This window comes from Plodia interpunctella, chromosome 22 (genome assembly GCF_027563975.2).
Source record: "Plodia interpunctella isolate USDA-ARS_2022_Savannah chromosome 22, ilPloInte3.2, whole genome shotgun sequence".
Taxonomy (NCBI): Eukaryota; Metazoa; Arthropoda; class Insecta; order Lepidoptera; family Pyralidae; genus Plodia; species Plodia interpunctella.
Window position 1 is genome coordinate 576,280 of NC_071315.1, and position 23,078 is coordinate 599,357.

Genomic DNA, 23,078 nt, shown 5'->3' on the forward strand with positions numbered 1-23,078 from the left:
TTTGCTATAGTATAATGGCGAATAGCAGAAAATATCACGCGACAAAATTTTGCACTAGAGCTCACGATACTAAGCAGTATAGAACACGACGCATGGGGAGACGATTAAGTTGTGCGATGTCAAGCATAACACCATAGCTGATTGCAGGCATGTGCGCGGATCATAGAGGCAGGACCTCGCTAAAACGATTACCTATTATGACTTACTCTCATAACATTAACAGCTGTATAATGTGGACACAATGCTATTACTTTGAACTTACATTTTCGTCTCTCAGTGGTCGTCGGCTGCGTGTAGTCCTTATCAGGCACCTCTTCTTTCACCTTCGCTTCCATCTGAAACAATTGGTATACCATTTACTATTTTAATATTTTTACCAGCTTTCTTATAGTTTTCTATTCCAATTGAAACGAGCTAAAATTTAGCAAGACATTCAAATGACAAACGCCAATAATTTACTAGGTATATGACGTTGCTATCATGGAATCAGTAGATACTGTTGTACGGAGTACCTACAAATTCCACGGTTTCTTTTCATAATACAGATGGCATGAACACACATATTGACCGCATGGATTGCAACTGACTCGACTGTTACTGGAAATGATGAAGAACAAGGACGAGATAGATAGATAATTTTAAAGAATGTGGCAAGAAGTAGAAGGGAAAAGACCAAAAACAGACATGCAGAAAAGAAAAACATAATTTCTGTCATTGATGTAGTGTACCACAGACGCAATAAAGAAATTGATGAAAAGATTGTGATGAACTAAATTAGGGGAGGATTTTGTCGAGCAGTGGGACATAAATAGATAGTAATACGGATGCAACTAGCCGCAGACGCGTGTCTAGCACAACACATCGCAGGTGGTCAACGCGTTCACATCTGGCACACGGAATCACGGACGTGTGTGACGACGTGTACAGACGGGAGCGGATGCTCCGCATATCATGGATTCACAGATTGAGTCTCTACGCAGAATCAGTAAAAAGTTGGAACTGTTGAAGTGTGTCAAAAAGTGGAAGCTGCTATACTTCGTACACGTAATTATACGACATTCTTCAGCTCGTAATACAATGGAGAAAATCCATGGAAAACGTAAACTCGATAGAAAAAGAACCGCTTAGTTGAAGAATCAAATTCATTCGAATACCAGAGAGTATTTCCGTGCAGCAGTTTCAAATGTTATGATAGCCATGATGGTCACCAGTCTTCGACGAGAAGAAAGGTGTTCCCACGAGTTACAAAATGTTATAGAGAATGTGTTTAAGAAGAGAGACAACAAATTTTCTATTAACGTTTCGTAACCAACGTTGTGTGGGACCACCTTAAAGATACAGATACCACGACGCGAGTCTAGCACAACACATCCCAGGTGGTCATCATACACACATCTGGCATACGGAATCACGGACGCCGTCGTAGCGTATGAGACGGCGTACAGTCGAGGGCAGATACATCTTAAACCTATCTAACTTCCTACCACAATCGTGTTTTATATACATATCTTTTCACAGAACTCGATCAATTAACAATTTTTTTGTAATAATATCTGAATTTATTCAGAAAGACTAGACTTCGACAAGAGGGAAGACTTGACAAGGAGCTAAATTTTATCTCTCCCAAACTCTACAATCAGACGCTCAAAACTACGGAGGCCTAGCTCCGCCCCGGGCCTTCGCTCCCGTGGGAATTTCGGGATATAAAGTAACCAATGTGTTATTCCAGGTTATATTCTACCCTTTAATAACAATCCGTCCAGTACATTTTGCGTCAAAGAGTAACAAACATACACTTCCTCACAAACTTTTGCATACATTCTCATCTCACAAACTTTCGCATTTATTAGTGGGAAGTAGAATTTCATTAATAAAGAAGCCCTGATTTAATGACCGCCTGAACAACCCTCTTTGGGAATGATGTGACTGCCTAGCAGGTGTCAAGGCTTTATATCCTTTGTCTCGTACAAAATGCTACAAAAATGGGGATAAACATTTTTTTTTAAATTTGATTCGTGTAAATAACGATTTGGTGTAGTGCGTCAAATTTAACATTACACTTACTTGTTTTCTAAGTTTTTTGTACTAAAAGTTTAACAAAATCAATTTTTAAATTATCCACAACAATTATTCTCCTGACTGTACCGACATTTCATAGAGCACCTGGTTTTCTTATACCCGACTGCTTTCCATCACAGGTAGACAAGACTTGCATTACGTCGTTTCAAGGTCACGGTTATTAGTGGTTATATATAGATGGCTTTACTCAATATTACAAGTTAGGTTATGGCTTCTTGTCTATTAAAACAAAATAAGGAATAAAGAAAAATGCCACTGGCCAGTTCTCATTAATTTGATCATGGATGGCGCGGTCATAGTGGCGAGTTTTCAATGAATTTGGGTAAGTTGATGTGCTGTTGACTTTACTACCGGCACTAATAAATCAGTAGTACAATGGTACTACACCGCACTGGTAATGACCAGTGCGGTCAATGGTACTACTATGGGTTTTTATCTGATCAATTTCACCTGTCCCGATGTTCGCCTGTAATCAAATATTGCAAGTTAAATATCACATACTACAGGAGCTTGTCCTAAACAGTTGAAATTTCTCACGTCACATCATAGTTTCCCTGACTATATACATTATTATTTTAAGCATGACCTGATCACCCGATTCGGCTATCAACGGGAAATACTCATACATTTTTTTTTTAATATTAGGACAAATCACACAGATTGAGCTAGCCCCAAAGTATTATACTATATTTTATAACAAATACATATATAGAAAAACATCTAAGACCCGGACCAATCCGAAAAAGATCATTTTCCATCATGACCCGACCGGGGATCGAACCCGAGACCTCTCGGTTCAAGAGCAAGCACTTTACCACTGCGCCACCGAGGTCGTCATTGTTGAACAAGATTGTTCTGTCTCGCGTGATTGACTACAATAAAAGCGACAAAAATGGCAATATATATACTGTGCGTACATATTAGCCTGTTTCTCAGAGGGCAGAGGCTTTTCAGAGAGATTTTCACTTCACACGACCCTCACAAATCTCACTCGCTTCCTCTATATTCGTCACTTTCTCCATACATGCTATTCAGTTATGTGTGCTCCTAATTACTCCCTTAAAATTGACGTATTTGTAAAAAAGCTTATTGTTTTGATGGACAGATATAAATATTTATTTGCTAATTGTTACACACTACTTAACAATATAATAATTTATAAAAAACTAACTTAACCTAACACGCAACATGTACCAAAGAAACCAATTGGTTTGAGCTCAGCTCGATGTTGCTCAGACAAGCTGTGCGGCCGCTGATTTTCAACTGTCACCAGTTTCAAAGAAAGCTCCTCCACAATATTTTACCCTTTGGGTACGGAACCCTAAAAACAAAAATAAATAAATAGGTTTTGTATGTATAAATATAGCGGATAGTGTAAGCTCTCAACTTCTTTTGGTAGACTGTGGTTAACGGTATTGGTTTTTCATATAACTATGTGTATAAGTGTTTTATTTCATAAGCCTAATTTTGTGTAAAACTGTTTGTTGACCCCAATAAATAAAAAAAAATAAAAATACCATTTCCTATATTACCAATACCTATTTCTATCTTGCACATTAAATATGATATTTATGTATAAATGATGGCTCGTGGTGCAGTGGACTGTAATTTATTATTGCTTATCGGAGCCGGTTAAATAGATACGCAGAGATTACTTCGGAGCATTTTTTATTGGCACGAAAGACAAAGAGGAAGTAAATTTTTAAATGTGAGCGTATATGTTGCTATAGTAAAAAAAATAATAATTTCGTGTTGGGATTTCCAACAATTTATTATGAAAATATGCTTTGTATCTCCTAATTCCTCCTTTTCATATTCGTCCCCTTGTTTCGTCTGTCTATACCATTCCACACGTTTAAAAAAATAAATTATTGACATACCTCAACCACTATTGATCCACATCCCATAGAGCTATATTTTGTTTAGTCATTTAGGTAGTCTTTAAGCTTGATAAATTACTTATTATAATATACTATCCCGATACTATATATTAATTATTACTTATCATAATTTTTTATTATTGTTAGAGTAGTCGTGTCCCCCGGACGGCGGCTCAATGCGTCCGTTTATGGTGATAACTGAAAATCTGTGATTGCTCCTTGAGCAATTCCCACCACTGAGTTGTCGCCAATATGTATCACTGCCGCACACGTTTACGTCACGAAAACAACCTTATTATAGTTATTTACAAATGTAGTATATCTATCTAGCATGTTCCAACTTTTAACTATTTGCCCGTGTCTCAGTTGATGCAAATAAAGTTCTTATCTATCTATCTATCTAATTTCCCGTGCCGATATTCCCCATTACTAATTCAGTATTGACGAACGGCACAAGCTTATAAAACCAGTACTATAAATAACACGCCGTATGCCCGCCACATGGTGCGCTTGTCATAACATCTGATTTCACGCCAGATTTCAATTCGAACGAATGACAGGGGCTGACAGAGCCTCGGTACTGGAAAAAAACAATACCCCGGCATTATTACGGAAAACAATTTTTTTTTTATTTGCAGATTTTTAATCTGCATGTAATTTAAAAGTGCATATAATGTTAAAGTAAAACAGCACGTTTTTTCACATTTTACATACGCTAATTCAGGCATCAGGCGTCGGCATGAGCATATCAATGTACAATGCTTGGTTTGCATAAGTTTTGTTTCAATGAAGAGGGAAAAACCAACAATGTATGTCGAATGTTGAACTAATTCTCGTTCGCTTTGCATATCAGCATACAAAGTATGAAAATGACAATAATAAATTATCAGAATATGGAATTGGCAAATAATCAAACGCATTTCAGGTAATTTATTTTAGCGATCAAACCTTAAAGTCTATTTTCAGCAAATGACGTCAGAATGTACACAGTAAATCCAAATATAGCCTAAAAATTTGAAATGTTTATTAACAATTTAAATTTAAAGTGAATTATATCACTTGTGAATTGCCTAATTTATTTTATGTGTTTCTTTCACTGATGATCCCATAATTATATTATAAATAACAGGTATTAAACGCGCACATACCTTTTTTATTTCCCAGACGTTTCAGACCTTGTTACAAAAGTAAAAAAAAGGTATGCGTGCGTACAAAGATCGTACGAACGGAAGGTATGTGCGCGTTTAATACCTGGCGTTTAATATATAATTATACAACGTGAAAGTTGAAAAGTAAATATTCCATAATCGTGAGGTACGTGCACCAAGATTCATCATATTAAAATGTTGTGTGTACCAGTACAACTCAACACAGCGGCGGCAGAGTTTAACTGTGCCACTGGTTCCAGACGCACCGCACACATCACATCCGTTTTCTATAAAAATTCACGCGATCTACTTTTATACCTTTCGTACCTTCAATCATTCGTTCTTTTTTACTTCTTCTGAAATCTGTATACGTTTATTTAGTTCACCGGTGACTTCAATAAAATCTGACATTACATCAATCAATCAAATCAAATCGTTTATTTGTGAGAACAGGTACGTACATATAGATAGTATAATGTTATAATCTGTTTTATAATAAAATTTAAAAATGTATATAAAAAATATCATAACAAAATAATATTCATTAATTATGTATGCCAATCATAATAACAGTTATAATTTGTCACTCATGAAGTCATTATAATAGCATTTTTTGAGTTAGTGGCTCATAGAGGCTTCTTTTGAATGTACCCACATCTGTGATTATTTGTAATGACTATATAATATATAAAATTTATCAGTTTTAGCAATAACACACTAGATAAGCACAAATAAGTTAGGTTATGTCAACATTTTGTAATCATCTGGACTATAGCAGGAATCGAATCCACGAACTGTTGCTGGCAGTACTCTAACACATCGCGGATAGGCATGGTAGTTGGTTCGATTCACGACCCAGTACAATTTTTTCATCAACTTATTAAATTTCAGATCAATTTCATATGTCTTCCTGTATCTAGATAGTTGCACAGAAAATAATTCTACCCAGGTAATTTATAGGTTATTTTCCCAAAGCGCCTGGTGCACCTGAGCAAGCAAGCTGAAGATTGTAAGGTCCCACCCCCAATTACGTGTAAAAGTAAGAATTGTATCGGCACACCTGTGCGCGCAGCTGCGCTAACGACCCACCCCTTAGGTGGGGGTGTACTATGGGATCTCGAACGAATCCCTGCAAAATTTATCAGAAAGCGACAATACATAAAATATATAGGTTCATATATAGGTTTACCAGCAAACTGGCACGGATTCGCACGAGTTATTATAAGTTTTTATTCAACTTCACCTGTCCCGATCTTTGCTTGTCTGTCTGTGATCAAATCTTGAAAGTTAGATTTCTCCTACTTCCAGTTGTTCTACAGAGTTGAAATTTCCCACATCGCTTCAGTTTCCATGACAACGCATTATTATGATAAGCATGGCCTGATGGTGCAACCAGGATCGGCTCCCTTTACAGCACGGACATGGGTTTTTGTCAGGCGTTAAATGCCACAAAATATCAATTTCGACGTTATTCTACGTTGAAGGTAACGTAAAAGTTGAGTGGTGAAACCCATGCACGCTTAGTAGGGGTTCGGCCACCGATGGCGCAGAGTTTCGACAACTAATAATACAGTTTTTTATTTAATTTTTAACTCATTTTGAACTTATGCAACGCTTGTTGTTAAACTAATGTTAATGTGTTATAGGTTATATACTATCGTACTAATATCATAATTGCGAAAGTTTCTGAGGATGTACGCGTGTATGTTTGTTACTTTTCCCCTCAAAATCGACGGATTGTTATGAAATTTGGTACACGGGTAGAATATAACCTGGAATAACACATAGGGTACATTTATCCCGAAATTCTCACGAGAGCGAAGCCCCGGCGCGAAGCTAGATTTATATATGTGACTATACTATCCTTTAGCTTGCAATATTGAATGTAGGTCGTAAATAAATTAAAAATGTTGTAAAAATTAATGGTTGAGTTTTTTGAGCTTCATACGTGATGTCAACATCATACAAAATCGTCTTTAAGTATCTCATCAAGAGGTAAGAATCATGAACATGTATCTGTCTATGATATTTCTAGTTCGTCTTATTTACAATTGTACTACGAGCTGCGTCAGTTTTCCCTCCCTTTCTTGCAAATCAGAATAGAGAGGGATAGACACATCATTTCATTAAATTCAGTGGGAACCAACAGCTGATAAGGGGATTCTAATCCGCCGCGGACGCTTCGCCGACTTACAAATAGAAGTGATCCTGTTTAAATCGATTGAAAAATCGAGTTGCTTTAGATTTTGTACTGTTCATTACATAGATAAAAGTTCAAATTCAAATCATTCACTCAGAAATAGAAATTAGACCTTCACAGGCACATTTTCACGTCAGTTTTGATATTAAATAGTAATTTCTCACAAGCTACAAATTTTGCGTGAAAGAAAAATTATGGTTCATTATGAAGTAGGAGTGACATTTTTTTAGATAATCTATCATTCCTCCCGTCATGTTCTCACATATTCTCGGATGTGACGATGTGACATTTCAAAGCAAAGGTCAGTGTAAAAAAAATAAGTTTAGCAGTTCAAAAATTCGCATAGCATAAAACAAAGTCGCTTCGAGTTCCTATATATACTTAGATCTTTAAAACTACGCAACGGATTTTGATGCGGTTTTTTAAAAAGATATAGTGATTCAAGAGGAACGCGTATATGCAAATAACATGCGTGATAATGCACCCGAGCATTGCCGGGTGCGTTATTACGCATAGTATAGCGTTAATAAAGCGTTTTTAGTATTGTTACTATTAAAAATATTCGGGTTTGTGATATCTTACATAATATTATACATGTTCAGCGCTCGGAGACAAGATTATATAAAAACCAATTACGACACCTAAGATTATGAAGAAAATATGTATGAGACACGATCATGGATCAACAAAAACAAAAAAATGGACACGATACAGAAATTCCTAAGTATCGAAATCAATACACTATACATAATGTGAAACATAGTCGCTTATGCTGTCCGTCCCTATGCTTAGATATTTAAAATTACGTGACGGAATTGATGCTGATTTTTTCAATCGATTGAGATAAGTTTAGGTTGTTTAATTTATTGAATTTAATTTATAATATCAACGTGGACTTACGTTAAACTAGCGCAATATTCAAACGTAATTAGTTAAAATGTATCCCATAAAATGATCCAACATTAGCTGGTGTAAACAATAAATTAATTTGAAACAACGGACACATCTGCCGCTCGCCAAACACGGACAGACAAACTGTGTTACATTACTTATATTGTATTGTTAAACCTACGTTTATTCATAAGTTGAGGGTGCAAATTAGCCAGCATTTTAGATATAATAATAATCTTAACTAATATTATAAATGCGAAAGTAAGTTTGTTACCTATTCACGCTCTGTCTACTCAACCAATCTTCTTGAAATTTTGCGTGTTTGTTTGAAGTATGGAGAAGGACATAGGGTACCATTCAACTCGGAAAAATAACTGTTTCCGTAGGAAATACACGCGAGCGAAGTCACGAACTAAAACTAGTGGTGGATATAAATGATAGACTCTCTCAACAATAGTATGAGGTTGACAAAACAATTTTTTTTTCATGATTAAACATAATTAAACCTATATCTTTCTCCGTTCTCCTAATTGTATGTATGAGAACACAAGCTTAGTGCTTAGTGTGGGCCGTTGAGTGTTGTCCCTTTGTGGAACAAGCGGATTTGTCCAAATGGTGTGAGACATTGTGACTACTAACTATACCACGTATAGGAAACATTAAATGTGGCGTGTGGTTCCGCCCTAGAATAGGACCAATCCATATCCTCCTCACACAGCCTAGGCAGCTGCTAGGCAACAAAAGCATTCCCAAGGAGGATTGACATCAAGCGGGCGGCCGGTTGTAAAATCACAGCCGAATCTTAAAATTGTTGAGGATATTTTTTACGCTGATCCCGTGTTTCGAGGCGTCCCAGCCCCGAAACCAACAGAACATGCGGTGATGAGAGTGACAGATTGAAAACAGTATTCCAAAAATAAAAGATTAATAAATACCTATCTATACTAATATTATAAAGGGGTAAGCGTTTGTGAGTTTGTGAATTTGTAAGTTTGAGGCGGGTAATCTCCGAAACTACTGAACCGATTTCAAAAATTGTTTCACCATTAGAAAAGTATATTATACAAGATAGCTATAGGTTATATTTTATCTCAAAATTCCCACGGGAGCGATGCCCCGGGCAACATCTAGTAATAATATAAAATGGAAACTCATGTTTTTGCATAAATAAATAAATAATCTTAGTCTTTGTATATAAAAGATACAAAATAAAATTGTTGTATACAAATTAAAATCTAGGTCATTCCTACCGATCTGCAATTCTCGTGCAAGTTAGTTTTTTTTACGCAAATGAGTCTCCGATTCGGCGACAGATGGCGCGTTCTGTCGTCATGGAATTAATAAGAAACGAACACGTTTTCCCAGAGTTATATTACTTTTGCGTTTATTGTTATTAAACTATATAGTAAATTGTAACACTTTATAGTATTTATTATATATATATATAGTATCTATTTATTTTTTTATTATTAATGAAACCAACCAAGTTAAAAGAAACGAGCAATTAAATTTTACTATATTTATTTGAAATCTAATGAATTGACCACAGACCTATAATGTTACTAGCTTTTGCCCGCGTGAATTTCCCACGGGAACAGTTATTTTTCCGGGATGAAAGGTATCCCCTATGTCCTTCTCCACACTTCAAACTACATGTATGCAAAATTTCAAGAAGATTGGTTGAATAGATAGAGCGTGAAGAGGTGACAAATAAACTTACTTTCGCATTTACAATATTAACCATATTATGTAGTTTAAAATTTAATACATTGCTGATTTCCTTATGAAAACAAACTCACATACAAACAACGCAATTTGGGTTCATTCGCATCGTCATACGAGTTCGGCAACAGTGTGGAGTATTTGAGAACTAAACAATTTAACACCTACATACGGACGCTGCGTCAAATTTGTCACATTGCATTATCCCTTCGTAAATTTTATTTATCACTTACAACCCCACTCCCGGGCGAGATACAAAATTGTGACCCAATTTGTTTTTTTATTTGTTTCCAAATGATACTGCAGAATCAAATCCGAATATTCAGCTCCAATCCATAGTTACTCTGTGATAAGAATGGGCTAACCTTAAATAAGGTTTTGACGACCTCGGTGGCGCAGTGGTAAAGTTCTTGCCACTGAACCGAGAGGTCCCGGGTTCGATCCCCGGTCGGGTCATGATGGAAAATGATCTTTTTCTGATTGGCCCGGGTCTTGGATGTTTATCTATATATGTATTTGTTATAAAATATAGTATCGTTGAGTTAGTATCCCATAACACAAGTCTCGAACTTACTTTGGGGCTAGCTCAATCTGTGTGATTTGTCCTAATATATTTATTATTATTTATAAGGTAACATTGTAACAACCATAGTAATTTTATTTATGGTTTTATGGTTTTACAACAAACTTTTGGTTTCACCTGTCTTGTCTATCTGTCAAATCTTGCAAGTTATATTTCTCTTACTTCCTCTTGTCCTACAGGGCAAAAATTTTCTACGTCACTTCAGTTTTTATGATACTTAATGCATTATTACGATAAACCTGAAAAATTAGTATTTTAATTATTATTTTGTCACGAGTTTTATGCTATAAGATCTCTGACGATAATGAAAGCTTGTAACTATAATATTCTTTTAAAATATTATTATTTATATTATCAATACATATCCTTAAAATTTAACATTTATACAGCTACTAGCAGCCCGTCCCGGCTTTGCTCGAGTAAAAACATAATAAATTATACACTTAAACCTTCCTCAGGAATCACACTATCATTCGGTGAGAGCCGCATGAAAATCCGGGCCGTAACTTTATGAGTTTATCGCGAACAGACAGACAGACGCGGCTGAAGACTTTGTTTTATAATATCTAGGGATCTAAATCATTGCATCTTAAAACTTTGCATAAAATGTAGTTTGAAGCACGGAGAAGGACATAGGGTACCATCCCGGAAAAATAAATGTTTCTATGGGAAATTCACGCGGACGAATCCGCGTGCAAAAGTTAGTACATAATACTTGACTTTTTCATGCCTTTAAAAAGTATGTTCAGCACACACAATAAATTAATTCCCGAACGGGCGCAGCTGGCCATCGCAACGCAAACACGGACGGACAAATATACATATATACATATTTTCCCGCTCTCCAAACAGCTGTGTATCAGGATAATTTGGGATTTCGCGCGTTTGCGAAGCTAAGTCCGATGTGTTGGCCGTTAGACGCCATTTTGTATTTTATTCTATTCTTTTTTCAAATGTTTGTTTTGTTCGATATTCTATTTCATTAGTCGCTTCATTGATTAATTTTTTTTTTTTTACTTCAATATTTCCTTTTTCCTTTGTTTAGATTTGTTTTTATATTTTTTTAAATATTTATAGTTAAAATTCTTTAGTTCAATTGTAAATTCCATTTATTTTGCACTTCATAAAAAAGTTAAAACTATTTTCCATATGGTAAACCCTTGGGCACATTCGTTCACGTTTTCTAAAGTTTAAATATGTTTTGTCTCTTTCTGTTAACGTAAAACACTTATTGTAAAGTAAGACACGAACAAAAATAATTACGAGAGGGACAAAAAATATTTTTTACTTACTGTCATAATATTGCCATAATGGTAGACGTCATCTCAAAATGTTTCTCTTCACATACTAGATGGCGCTACAGGCAAGTGAGATCTTGTCACTGGAGCTAAAATTAAAAATAGACCACGCACATACTCACAACACAAACGTTTAAAACCATAGACAACCATAGACCTCTACACTAGCGCCACTAGCGGCGAAATGTATAAACTAGAATAAATAATAAATAAAATCAAACACCTCAAATCATACTAAGACCGACGCGAATACGTAAATATTGCATAGTTTGCATGAGAGCTATTATTTACCGCTAAGAAAAACCAGCAATGTCATCATCGTCATATCGAGTGTGTTATCGCTAACAATGGTGTCAGATTTCATTCAACTAAATCATGTCAGATGCCTTTAGGCGACCTAAAGGCATCTGACATGATTTAGTGGCAATGTATGCTGAATCTGCCAAATTGCCAAAAGCGTTAATGTACATCTCCGGCATAAAGTACTTCTACAGAAGATAAACCACCTGACAGTGTTGTCGTAGAGCCTCTACAATGTAGCGTCTCGTAGCTGGTCTACAGAAGTGCTACAGACGGTGCTACGATGTTCGGTTCGATTTGCTACGAAGTAACCGTACAGGGTCTGCGTGATTTTATCCAAAATAAATAATTAGATATATTGTCATTTTTTTTTTTTGTTATAGGGTTATATATTTACTTAAAAATATAAATATAAATATGAAATTAATTTCAATAAAAAGATGATCCAAAAAATTGTAAATTGTCATACAATGAAAATGCTAATTTATATGAGTCATACTAGCTGTTGCTCGCGGATTCGCCCAATAGAAGTACACACAAAAACTTTTTTTTCGGGATTGAAGATTAGCGCCTATATCCTTCTCCGTGCTCCTAATTATAAGTATGAGAATACAAGCATAGTGCTTAGTGTGGGCCGTTGAGTGTTGGCCCCTTGTGGAACAAGCGGATTTGTCCAATTGGTGTAAGATTGGAGATAATGTGTAACTAACTATACTACGTATAAGAAACTTTCAATGTGGCGTGTGGTTCCGCCCTGGAATAGGACCACTCCATATCCTCCCGTGGATGTCGTTCGAGGTGACTATTATAAGAATAGTATTCCCAAGGAGAGTTGACGTCACGCATCACAGTCGAATCTTCAAAATTTTAAGGTTCTTTTGCGCTGAGCCCGGGCTTCGCGGCTTCACAACCGCGAACGCAAAAGGGAGATATGAGACAGAGTATAAAAAACTTTCAATCTATATCTTTTATTATAAAGAGGTAACCGTTTGTGAGTTTGTATATTTGAGGCGGGTAATCTCCGAAACTACCGAACCCATTTCAAAAATTCATTCACCATTAGAAAGGTACATTATCCAAGATTGCTATAGGTTATATTTTATCTCAAAATTCCCACGGGAGCGAAGCCCCGGGCGACATCTAGTTAAATATAATTTACTTTTGTTTTAATTATATTTACTTAGTATATTATAAAACAAATCCTCTGCCGCATCTGTCACAAAAATACTGCACGGATGCGGTTCTCACCAATAGACCGTGTGATTCCTGGGGAAAGTTTCGGTCTATATTATTATGTTTTTACCCGATCGAAGCCGGGACATGCTCCTAGTAGTAGAATAAATTAAATAAGCAATGACTCAGTAGTTCAACAAACACACCAACAAGCATCATACAGTCCTTTCCCCGCAGTCGAGTAAGCTTGTCAGGGCGGGCGGCAGGTGGTGGGCGGGATGAGGCATGTATGGACGTAGCTTATACCTGAGTTCTTCTTCTTCATAGTCGTATTTCTCACGGCTGAGGGTCGTGGTCATTACGTGGAATTAAACACACATAATAAATTTCTTGGCATTAGTAATGGAGTGGTTTGCCATTGCCTTCTCCATTTCACACACAAGTTAATAATCAACCTGTGTGCAGGCTTCATCACGATGTTTTCCTTCACCGGAAGCAAGTGGTGGTCGATGAAAACTACTATACACGAGTCAGATTGGTATACAAACTCATGTGGCACGAGTAGGATTCGAACCTGGGACCTTTCGCTCCACAGGCGGGCGTCTTAAGCAATTACACCACCACAGGCTTCACCTGGTATAATAATAATGAATAGAAAATACTCAACGGCCCAAGCGCTATGCTTGTATCGTGGGTCTTATGGACATCAACACAAAGGCTTGTGGCAAAAATGTCATTTTTGTAAAAAAAACTTTTTTCTGGCTTTCTTTTATCTATGTTTCTAGCTACTTAAGTCCCACTGCTGGGCAACAGCCTTCCCCAAATTCTTCCACTGCATTCCTGTCAAGTTTCATCAAAATTAAGCCAGCAATTTACTAGCTATTATACATATAATTTTTCCATAATAATGTTTAATTTTGCGAGTGCCCCGGTATGTAAAGAAAAATAGACATATATTTAAAACTTTTCTCAATCCAGGAACGGATCTTGCTGCAACAATATAAATATTTTCTGCAACAATATAAAGTGGCAGTCATTAGACGACCTTGATGGCGTAGTGGTAAAGTGCTCGCACCTGAACCGAGAGGTCCCGGGTACGATCCCCGGTTGGATCATGATGCAAAATGATCTTTTTCTGATTAGCCCGGGTCTTGGATGTTCATCTATATATGTATTTGTTATAATATATGGTATCGTTGAGTTAGTAATCTCATATCACAAGTCTCGAACTTATTTTGGGGCTAGCTCAATCTGTGTGATTTGTCCTAATATATTTATATTTATTAGCGGCCATATTGGAATTTTAAACATAAAAATGAGCATTAACTGTCGCTTACGTTGTAATGTTATACGATTTTCTAAATGAAAACCATATAACACGCCAGTCGGCGGCATATGGCGGGGACGCGGAACTTCAAGTGGATAGAAGTGACAGGATTGGGCTAAATTTTTACCGACTGCAAGGATAGATCCAAGCCCACTAAGACCATTTAGTTAATCACTGTATCTACATAGTGTGGATAGTTTGATTTCTGAGACATTGAGAGACGACGGTAGACTTAAATTTTACCACAGATTATATAACACTTGTTTAATTTAATTTTTAGACGTCATCGAATGTTGTATATCATCCTAAGTTGAATTTTCAAAGGGTTCTTGAATGTATGTAATATTCTTTATTAACGTTCATATTTTACCAGCTTTTGCCTACAACTTCGTATGGGAGTAAAAATGCGTTTCCCGTGGGAATTTCAGGAAACCCCTCCTTAGTGCTCCCGTACACTGTCCTAGGAACCTACACACCAAATTTCAGCTTTCTACGCTCTGTAGTTACGGCTGTGTGTTGTCTGTCAGTCAGTCATTCAGTAACGGATGAGATATAGATTTTATTTTAAAGAGTTGTATTGGTGTGTGTGTAATCTACAATAGTAAGACATTATACCGTGGATGTCGTGCGAGGTGACTAAAGAACACATAGCTTATGCAACAATATGTTATTTAATAGCATTCTCAATGAGGGTGGACATCGACATTTGGTTGCGAAGCCACAGCCGATTGTTCAAAAAATTAAGATTACTTTTTATATGCCCCGGATTTGGCGGCGTCACAGCCGAAAATAACGGGAATACACGATGAGAGAGAGAGAGAGAGAGAAAGTTGAATATATAGAAGTTAAAGAGTCGTATCCAGCTTCATCTATCTCTAAGCACAACATTCATTAAAATTTGCCGATCTGCGCCGTCCGCCGCACCTGTCGCCGGCGAGCTACCAAACGCGACAGCTCCCGCCATCTGCGCGCGCATTGCCGGTTTTGTTAGAGATTCCGTTGCGACACAGCGCAGGAAAACACCAATGTATTGCGAACAGCGATATTTACGGTGAAAGTTGTGTAAATTAGTTTTCAGAGGTATTTTATTGTTTACAAGCGTTTCGCGTTGGTTTTGCGAGCTTAGACATAAATATGTTTCTTGGACAAAGAGTGGATGGGCTCCAGCGTTCAACGGCTGAGGGAGCAATCAGGATACCACTAATTCCATTTTAGTATGCTCATTTATTGTTGTCAGAAAGATGTTATGACAAAAAACCCATCTGTGCTGTAAACGGTTGTTGATCTATATATGTATTTGTTATAAAATATAGTATCGTCGAGTTAGTATCCCATAACACAAGTCTAGAACTTACTTTGGGGCTAGCTCAATCTGTGTGATTTGTCCTAATATATTTATTTAATCATTTAAGGTTATCATTTTAGTTTGCAAATAAATGAATATGAATATACAAGATCCATAAAACGTTAACAGTTCCAACTTAATAAACACAGTAACTTTGAAAGAAAGGGAGAAGGAACTAAACAATTAAGTTCAAGAATCACAAAAATCAATATGGAGAATTGTTCGCGATATTTTGGCGCCATCTGGCACGTCGGCGACAGCCGGCGGCCGTAAACTTGAAACTGGTCGGCGCATTAGGGTTTGCTTAACATTTTCTTCACTCATTTTTTATACTTGGATTATTCGGGATAAAAAGTATTAAGAGTTTTTGAGATTGAAGGACCATTAGACATAGTTTTCTGGTGCAACCCAATTGGAGTGTCAAAATTTTTATTTTGAACATCGATGTATCGAGCTTTTACCCGCGGCTTCGCCCGCGTTCATTTCCCACGGTAACAGTTATTTTTCCGGGACGAAAGGTACTGTTACGGGGTCCGTAGAAAGTCTCTTTTTAAAAAACGAAAATTATAATGAAACTGTTTGTTTTAAGAGTAAATTACAAAGAAATGGAAATTATAATATAAAATGGATTATAGAAAGAATGTCGAGAGCGTACTGACTCAATAATATAATGTTAAAACAACTGCATAGTAGTAACTAGGTCGCTGAAGCAGTGAATATGCATCAGAGTTATTATTTTATTACAATCAGGGGTAAATGCTCGTAACAGTACCCTATGTCCTTCTCCATAATTCAAACTACACGTATGCAAAATTTCAAGAAGATTGGTTGAGTAGATAAAGAGTGAAGCATGATAGAGCGCATTTATAATAATATTTGCTAATGATTTTCTTAAATAATGTTAGGAAACTCATTAACAAAAATTAACACATTCCAGGATATAAGATTTCATCAATTATATATATAAATTATAGATTTTCGAAAACATAAATGTTCTACTAATCATTTCCCCCGCGTCCAAACGGAACCAAAAACAAATAAGAACTAATAATGAATTTATTTGTTTCAAACAATAACAGTATAAAGGTGCGCTGCCTCGGGCCATGTTTTAATGGAAGTGTCGTCAACAGCTTCGCCGCAAACTTTCAGGAGCTTTCAGGCTGCCACCGCAAGCTCAAAGCTCTGTTGATGGCCTGGGAGTGTGCAAAAATTTAATTAGATTTTTTTGATAACATCTGAAATAGCTTTGGGTGATTGAGATGCGGTTGTGATGTTACAAATTCAAGCTACGACAAAAATCTATTTGTAATATTTGTTATACTTAGTAACTTTATTTACAAGCATGTTTTTCTAAAGGCCGGTAATTCGTGATAAAATGTACCTTATGTGCTATTCCAGGATATATTCTATTATATTCTACCCGTATGCCCGAATTCAGCAAAATCCGTTGTGGAATTTGCGTGATTGAGTAATAGACACCCTCGCGTCCAAATTTTGGCATATATTTTAGGCTTCGTCAAATTTCACGATTCAGATAAAAACTGGTTTTTAAGTGCGTAGGTATTTATGTACCTATAAACCTAACAAATTATTACAATTTTTAATTCGATTGTCATATTTCTATTATCGGAATTCAACATCTTCACGTGACTAATCCATTAAACAATACCTATGTAGGTATGTAGACACAAAGACGGGAGAAATTAATTCCAACAAATATGAATTATAACTACTTTTGAAACTCGTTTAAAATAATATCTAATCAGAAGGTGGACCACGGAACGTGTAAATCGGTTGTTATCCACCTTTTCGGTTATCGATAATTGCACTAGGGTGTTCGTTCTGTGCCTCCTACCGCTCCGTTTCTGGGTGGAAAGTGGGAGGCGCAAAGACCACGAAAACTATACAGTCTACGGACAAATGTAACCCAATGAGATGGAAAATTTCCATACAACTTCATTCAATCCTGTTAATTCGTTTAATCCAGACTTTTACGTACCTACCAGAGAAAAAATAACCTATTTTCGTTTATAATGAGTAAATTCGAAAAGTATTAGGTTACCGATTTTGGTGAATTTAGCACAGGGGCAGACGAAACCTTAAGCAGTAACATAAGTAAATTTTTTATTATGTTTTTCCTCGAGCGAAGCCGAGAAGGTCTAGTCTCTTACAAAGTGAAAAACTTAGTTTAATAAAGACTAAATTGTGAAAGATTGGGCCAGGCACGTGATGTGAGATTATATTCAGCGCACTGTCTCATTTTTCTCATGTGCTATACGAACATCTCTTTCTCGTATGAGTGAAATGGAAGATATGCCGGAGTCTACAGCTTTCTCTGTCGACGGGGAGGCGACAGCTGCGCCGGCAATCCCTCCCAGCAGGCCTGTCAACCACAGACGTCGGTTTATTTATTTGAAGCCCAAATTGATTCGTTTGATATGTGCCCTGCTTTGTGGTTCTCGCCGATGCTGACTTGGATGGTGAGGAGATGCCAGTTGATACGATAAACATTGAAATTCATTATAATCCATTTCACACACATGTTTATTATCGTTTTGACATTTTTAATAATGATGTAAATTCGTCCTCCTAATTTTTAATATATGTATAAGACCTATATTTGTTAATTGACGTCCTTGGAGAAAAGGCTGCGGTGAAGTTTGTTGCGCCGCTTCTTCTTCACCTGCGCTTTGGAAGCCGGCAGTAGACTTAGTTTAAGTAATTTTTGACGTCAATAAGTGATGTATATCATCCTAAATTGAATAAAGAATTTTGAATTTGAATCTGAATCAACAGAGTGCAGGTTTCCTCGGTGGTCGGTGAAAACTGCTATACATGAGTCAGATTGGTGTACAAACTCATGTGGCACGAATTGGATTCGAAACTGGGACCTTTCGATCCACAGGCGGACGTCTTGACCATTACACCACCACCGCTGTAATTATGTACTCTTGGTCTAACTTTACGATTAAATACACAGTTACCAGAGACACTAATTGCAGCAATGTGTTCAATTAAGTGAAAAATGTAATTTAGTAAATAATTACATACGAGTATATGATTAAAATAAATTCATACGAAGTTTACGCGATGAGTTTAATGAACATTCAAAAATATCACTATGTTATCTTTTTAATATTTTAATTAAATACACAGATATATTATTAAATTTTTGCGTGTAGAAAAAAAAATAAAAAATTTTAATAGTCGAATTTGGAACACTCTGTAGAAATTTTGAGATAAAAAGTACCATATGCGTTAAGGGTACTTTTTATCTCAAAATTTCTACGATGAACATTATTGGATTTTTGTGTCATCAACATTTTCCGCCCACCTCAGCCCACGGCTACAATAGGTCTAACATTTTTCGCGCCACTGTGTCAGTCTCATCCATCGCTCTCCCGTGACCCAAACAATGCCATCTGACCAACAGACTGTTAATTTAGATTTCTGTGTATAGAATTAAAAATTAACAGTTTGAATAAACGAATACGATACGGTTGAACACTCTGATATAACACAGGGATCTTTATATAACAATTTTTTTACAAGTCTACTATATGACTAGATAGATAAAACATTTATTTGCAACACAATACACAACCAGACTAAAAACACAAAATAAAACACAGTATTCAAAAAGCACGATTGAAAAGCAAGTGTACTGTGTTGCAGCAATACAAAAAGGCCCATCTCAGTACACATATCACCCAGAGGGGCGATATACTGATTTTCAGATGAGACCTGAATCAGTGTGCGAACGGTGTGTGTGTGTGTGTATTAACAGTGAGAAAGGAGATATATAACTACGATTGATATATTACTTATACAATAATAAACTAGTATATTATAACATAGAAATTTATCAGAAAAATCCTTTTCAATAAACAAAGACAAAGAGAAAAAAAACAATTTATAACAATTTCCAAACCAGCTTGTCACATACACATCTGTGGTTCACAGTAGATAGAACAATTGGGTGAGGGGTGTCTACCCGCGTCTTATGAGTGTTCCGTATAAATTCCACAGAAAAATTCAGTTTGGATTTACTATTTATGCATAATGATTTCTTATACATTTGTCATTTGCTCAGTCGATGGTACTGAACAACTTTTCGTATGGAAGCAACCTTGAAATCGCGAAAAAAATTCTGCTGATCTATCAAATTTTCCACAAGTTAGGTATTTTATTTTGCATAGAACGGCTGATTTTTTTTTGGCGATTTCGGATTTACTCCCTTACTAAAAGTTGTTATGAATCGTGTACTGAGCATGTAGACAAAATATTGCCAATGTATATAAAATCACTCTGTATGTATCGTAACTTTTTATTTGTAATAACTTTATTGCACGAAAATCTTAATCCTAACTAATATTACAATCACATCCTATGGAGAGGTCCTATTTTAGGGCGGAACCACACGCCACACGACCCAATGACAAGAGTGGACTACAATGTCAACGTACTCTTAAAACAGAATATGGACAGTTTCTCATCTGATGCCCGGATATGCGGTAATTAATTGAAAGTTTATTTGTTAGACAAATTAAAAAACTATCAATATTCATTTTGCTACAACTTTTGAACAGCTGAAACGATTTTGATCAAACATATCAAAGAACAACCGCATAAAAATTAGCTTTCAACTAAAAAAATCGCATCCAAGTCGTAGTTCACCCGTTGATAAGCTACGGCGCCACGTACACAGACAGACAGACACATTTGGCGGTCAAACTTACAACACCCCTCTTTTCGCGTCGGCGGTTAAAAATGGTATTGTATCAAATGCACTAATTGTATTAATTATTGTGTAAGGAAATGAACAAGCGCCTAATTATCTGCTTTCATAAACAGATTTTACGAGTAACTAGGTGGCGTGTAGTTGCGCCCTAGAATAGGACCACTCCATATCTTCCCGTGGATGTCGTACGAGGCGACTAAGGGACATGACAGCCTTATTAGCTGTCAGGCAACAATAGCATTCCAGACGAGGGTTGACGTCAGGCAGACAGCCATTTGTAAAATCACAGTCGTATCTTAAAAATGTTAACTTTTATTTTTTACTCCAGGCTTAGCGACGTCACAGCCCCGGATGCAAACGAAAATAAACAAAGATAAAGTAGATAAATTGATTAGGAAAATGATGTACCTATTTTAATTCTTACAAATACGGAACCCCAATAACCACATTTACCTGTCACCACCAACCACGACACAGTTTTTAACCTCAACTCTTACTTTTACAATCTAGCGCGAGCAGAATCGAGTAAAATCGAGTTATAATCGAGTTGTCATTGGCAGGCTTTGCGGGAAGCAAAACTTTGATTAAAGGGAACCAATCATGCGGCAGTGTACCTAGTTATCGTGGGAGCACACAGGTGTGCGATCGTTAAACGTCAAAAGCCGGTGTTGCCATGCGTGTGAACATCAATTAACTTTTTTTTTGTAATTATTGTTTGAATACCTAATTCTCTACATACAGCTTTCTTTCCTTTTGAGTGTATTAGCTTCTTCTTGTCGAGTCGGAGTGGCTATTATATAATTTTCGACCAATAGATATGTGGCTACGGTTATGACTCGATCGTAGGCCTTGTTTAAGTCCTCCATCGTTCAACACGTTAGGCAGCTGGGACACGATAACAGCATAGACTGGATGGCTCCTCAGTCACACAGGCTTTGGTTAAAAAAGTCCCACTTGGCTCGGTTTTCGTGGCATCTACATATATCAGCCCGGAGTCTATTTAGAGTTTTCTTCAAGTAGTCTAAGCACACTACAATTGGTGACCCCGAAAAAAGAAGAAATCTCATAAAAATTGAAAAGAAAGAAGAATTCTCTGACGCGTCATCCTCTCCGGAAGCGGTTGCAAAGGAAGTGTCAACTATTATTCTACTTCCATTCTTCTCATTGGCATTTTATTTCGAGTAGTCTAAGCACACTACAAGAGTATTCCAAACTTAGTTTCTTGCTTATGTAAAAATGGCTTTCGATATACGCAACTCATGGCTCTGTCTATCCCGTAACGGATGAAGACGTGATAATTTATACCTAATTCTATCATTCTCTCATGCTACCGCATGGTTAGGGGGTTGTAACGCCGCGAAACCTGGGAACAACCTAAATAACTAACCATAAAATGATGAATATACGACGAATCGGTCGATTGTCTGACTTTTACTTTTCCTAGAGAATGCCATTGTCGCCTATCAGCCATGTCTCTCAGTCGCCTTGTACGACATTCACGGTAGTGATATGGAGTGGTCCTATTTTAGGCGGGACCACAGCTGTGAAATATTACCTAATTATTTTGTCTTTGTGACTTGATTTAATCACTTTTCCTGCTTTTCGTATTTCATAAGCAGGAAAACTAATTTTGCATTTGCATTCAGTATAACATACTTATGATGAAGCATGTGGCGGATGCATTTCTGTACACTTTCTGATGAAGCATGTTGCTGATATTTGAAATTGCATTAAATAAAGATTTGTATTTAATTATAAAATTCCGTGTAAGAAAAAGATTTAGTTCATACAACCCGTATCTCGTTTACTGTAATTATCTGAGTCGACACACACGGGCGGGCAGCACTGATAGTCACAATTAAAATTTACAGGAATAGGGTGTTTATTATATCTTTTTACAATATCCATATATATAATACTTAACTTAGATACGGAAAATTATAAAATACAATATCAAGGCCATGTGTTGAAAGTAGTTGATTCAGCAAAATTTCTAGGGCTAACTATAGATTCTAAATTAAACTGGAAACCCCATATAGATGGTTTCTATTTATTTATTTGTTTATTTATTTATTTATTTATGTATTTATTTATTTATTTATTTATTTATTTATTTATTGGCACATCAACAATATAAACATATGGATTACATTTTTACATTAAATCGTAAGTCTAGTTCTAATGTTTACATCCTTCACAGACGGCACGACATTTACTACAACTTTGATTACGTTGATACTTTCACATGCAATAAAATATATACCTAGTATACCTATATAGATATCTAGTATAATCAATAAAATCAACGATTTAACAACTTTTGGAATTTAATTTTAGATTTTTATTTTTAAGTATAGTTTTAATTTTGTAAAATTTTGTTCTTCATCATTT

At 36.2% G+C, this 23,078-nt stretch overlaps 1 protein-coding gene across 1 annotated transcript in view; it reads right to left on the reverse strand.

The window, feature by feature from the left end:
- Positions 1 to 23,078, reverse strand: part of nvy (nervy) — a 57,095-nt gene that overhangs the window by 23,536 nt on the left and 10,481 nt on the right. The window contains exon 2 of the mRNA XM_053762661.2: positions 263 to 335. Coding sequence (XP_053618636.1) covers positions 263 to 335 — 73 coding nt within the window. The remainder of the gene's footprint in view (positions 1 to 262; positions 336 to 23,078) is intronic.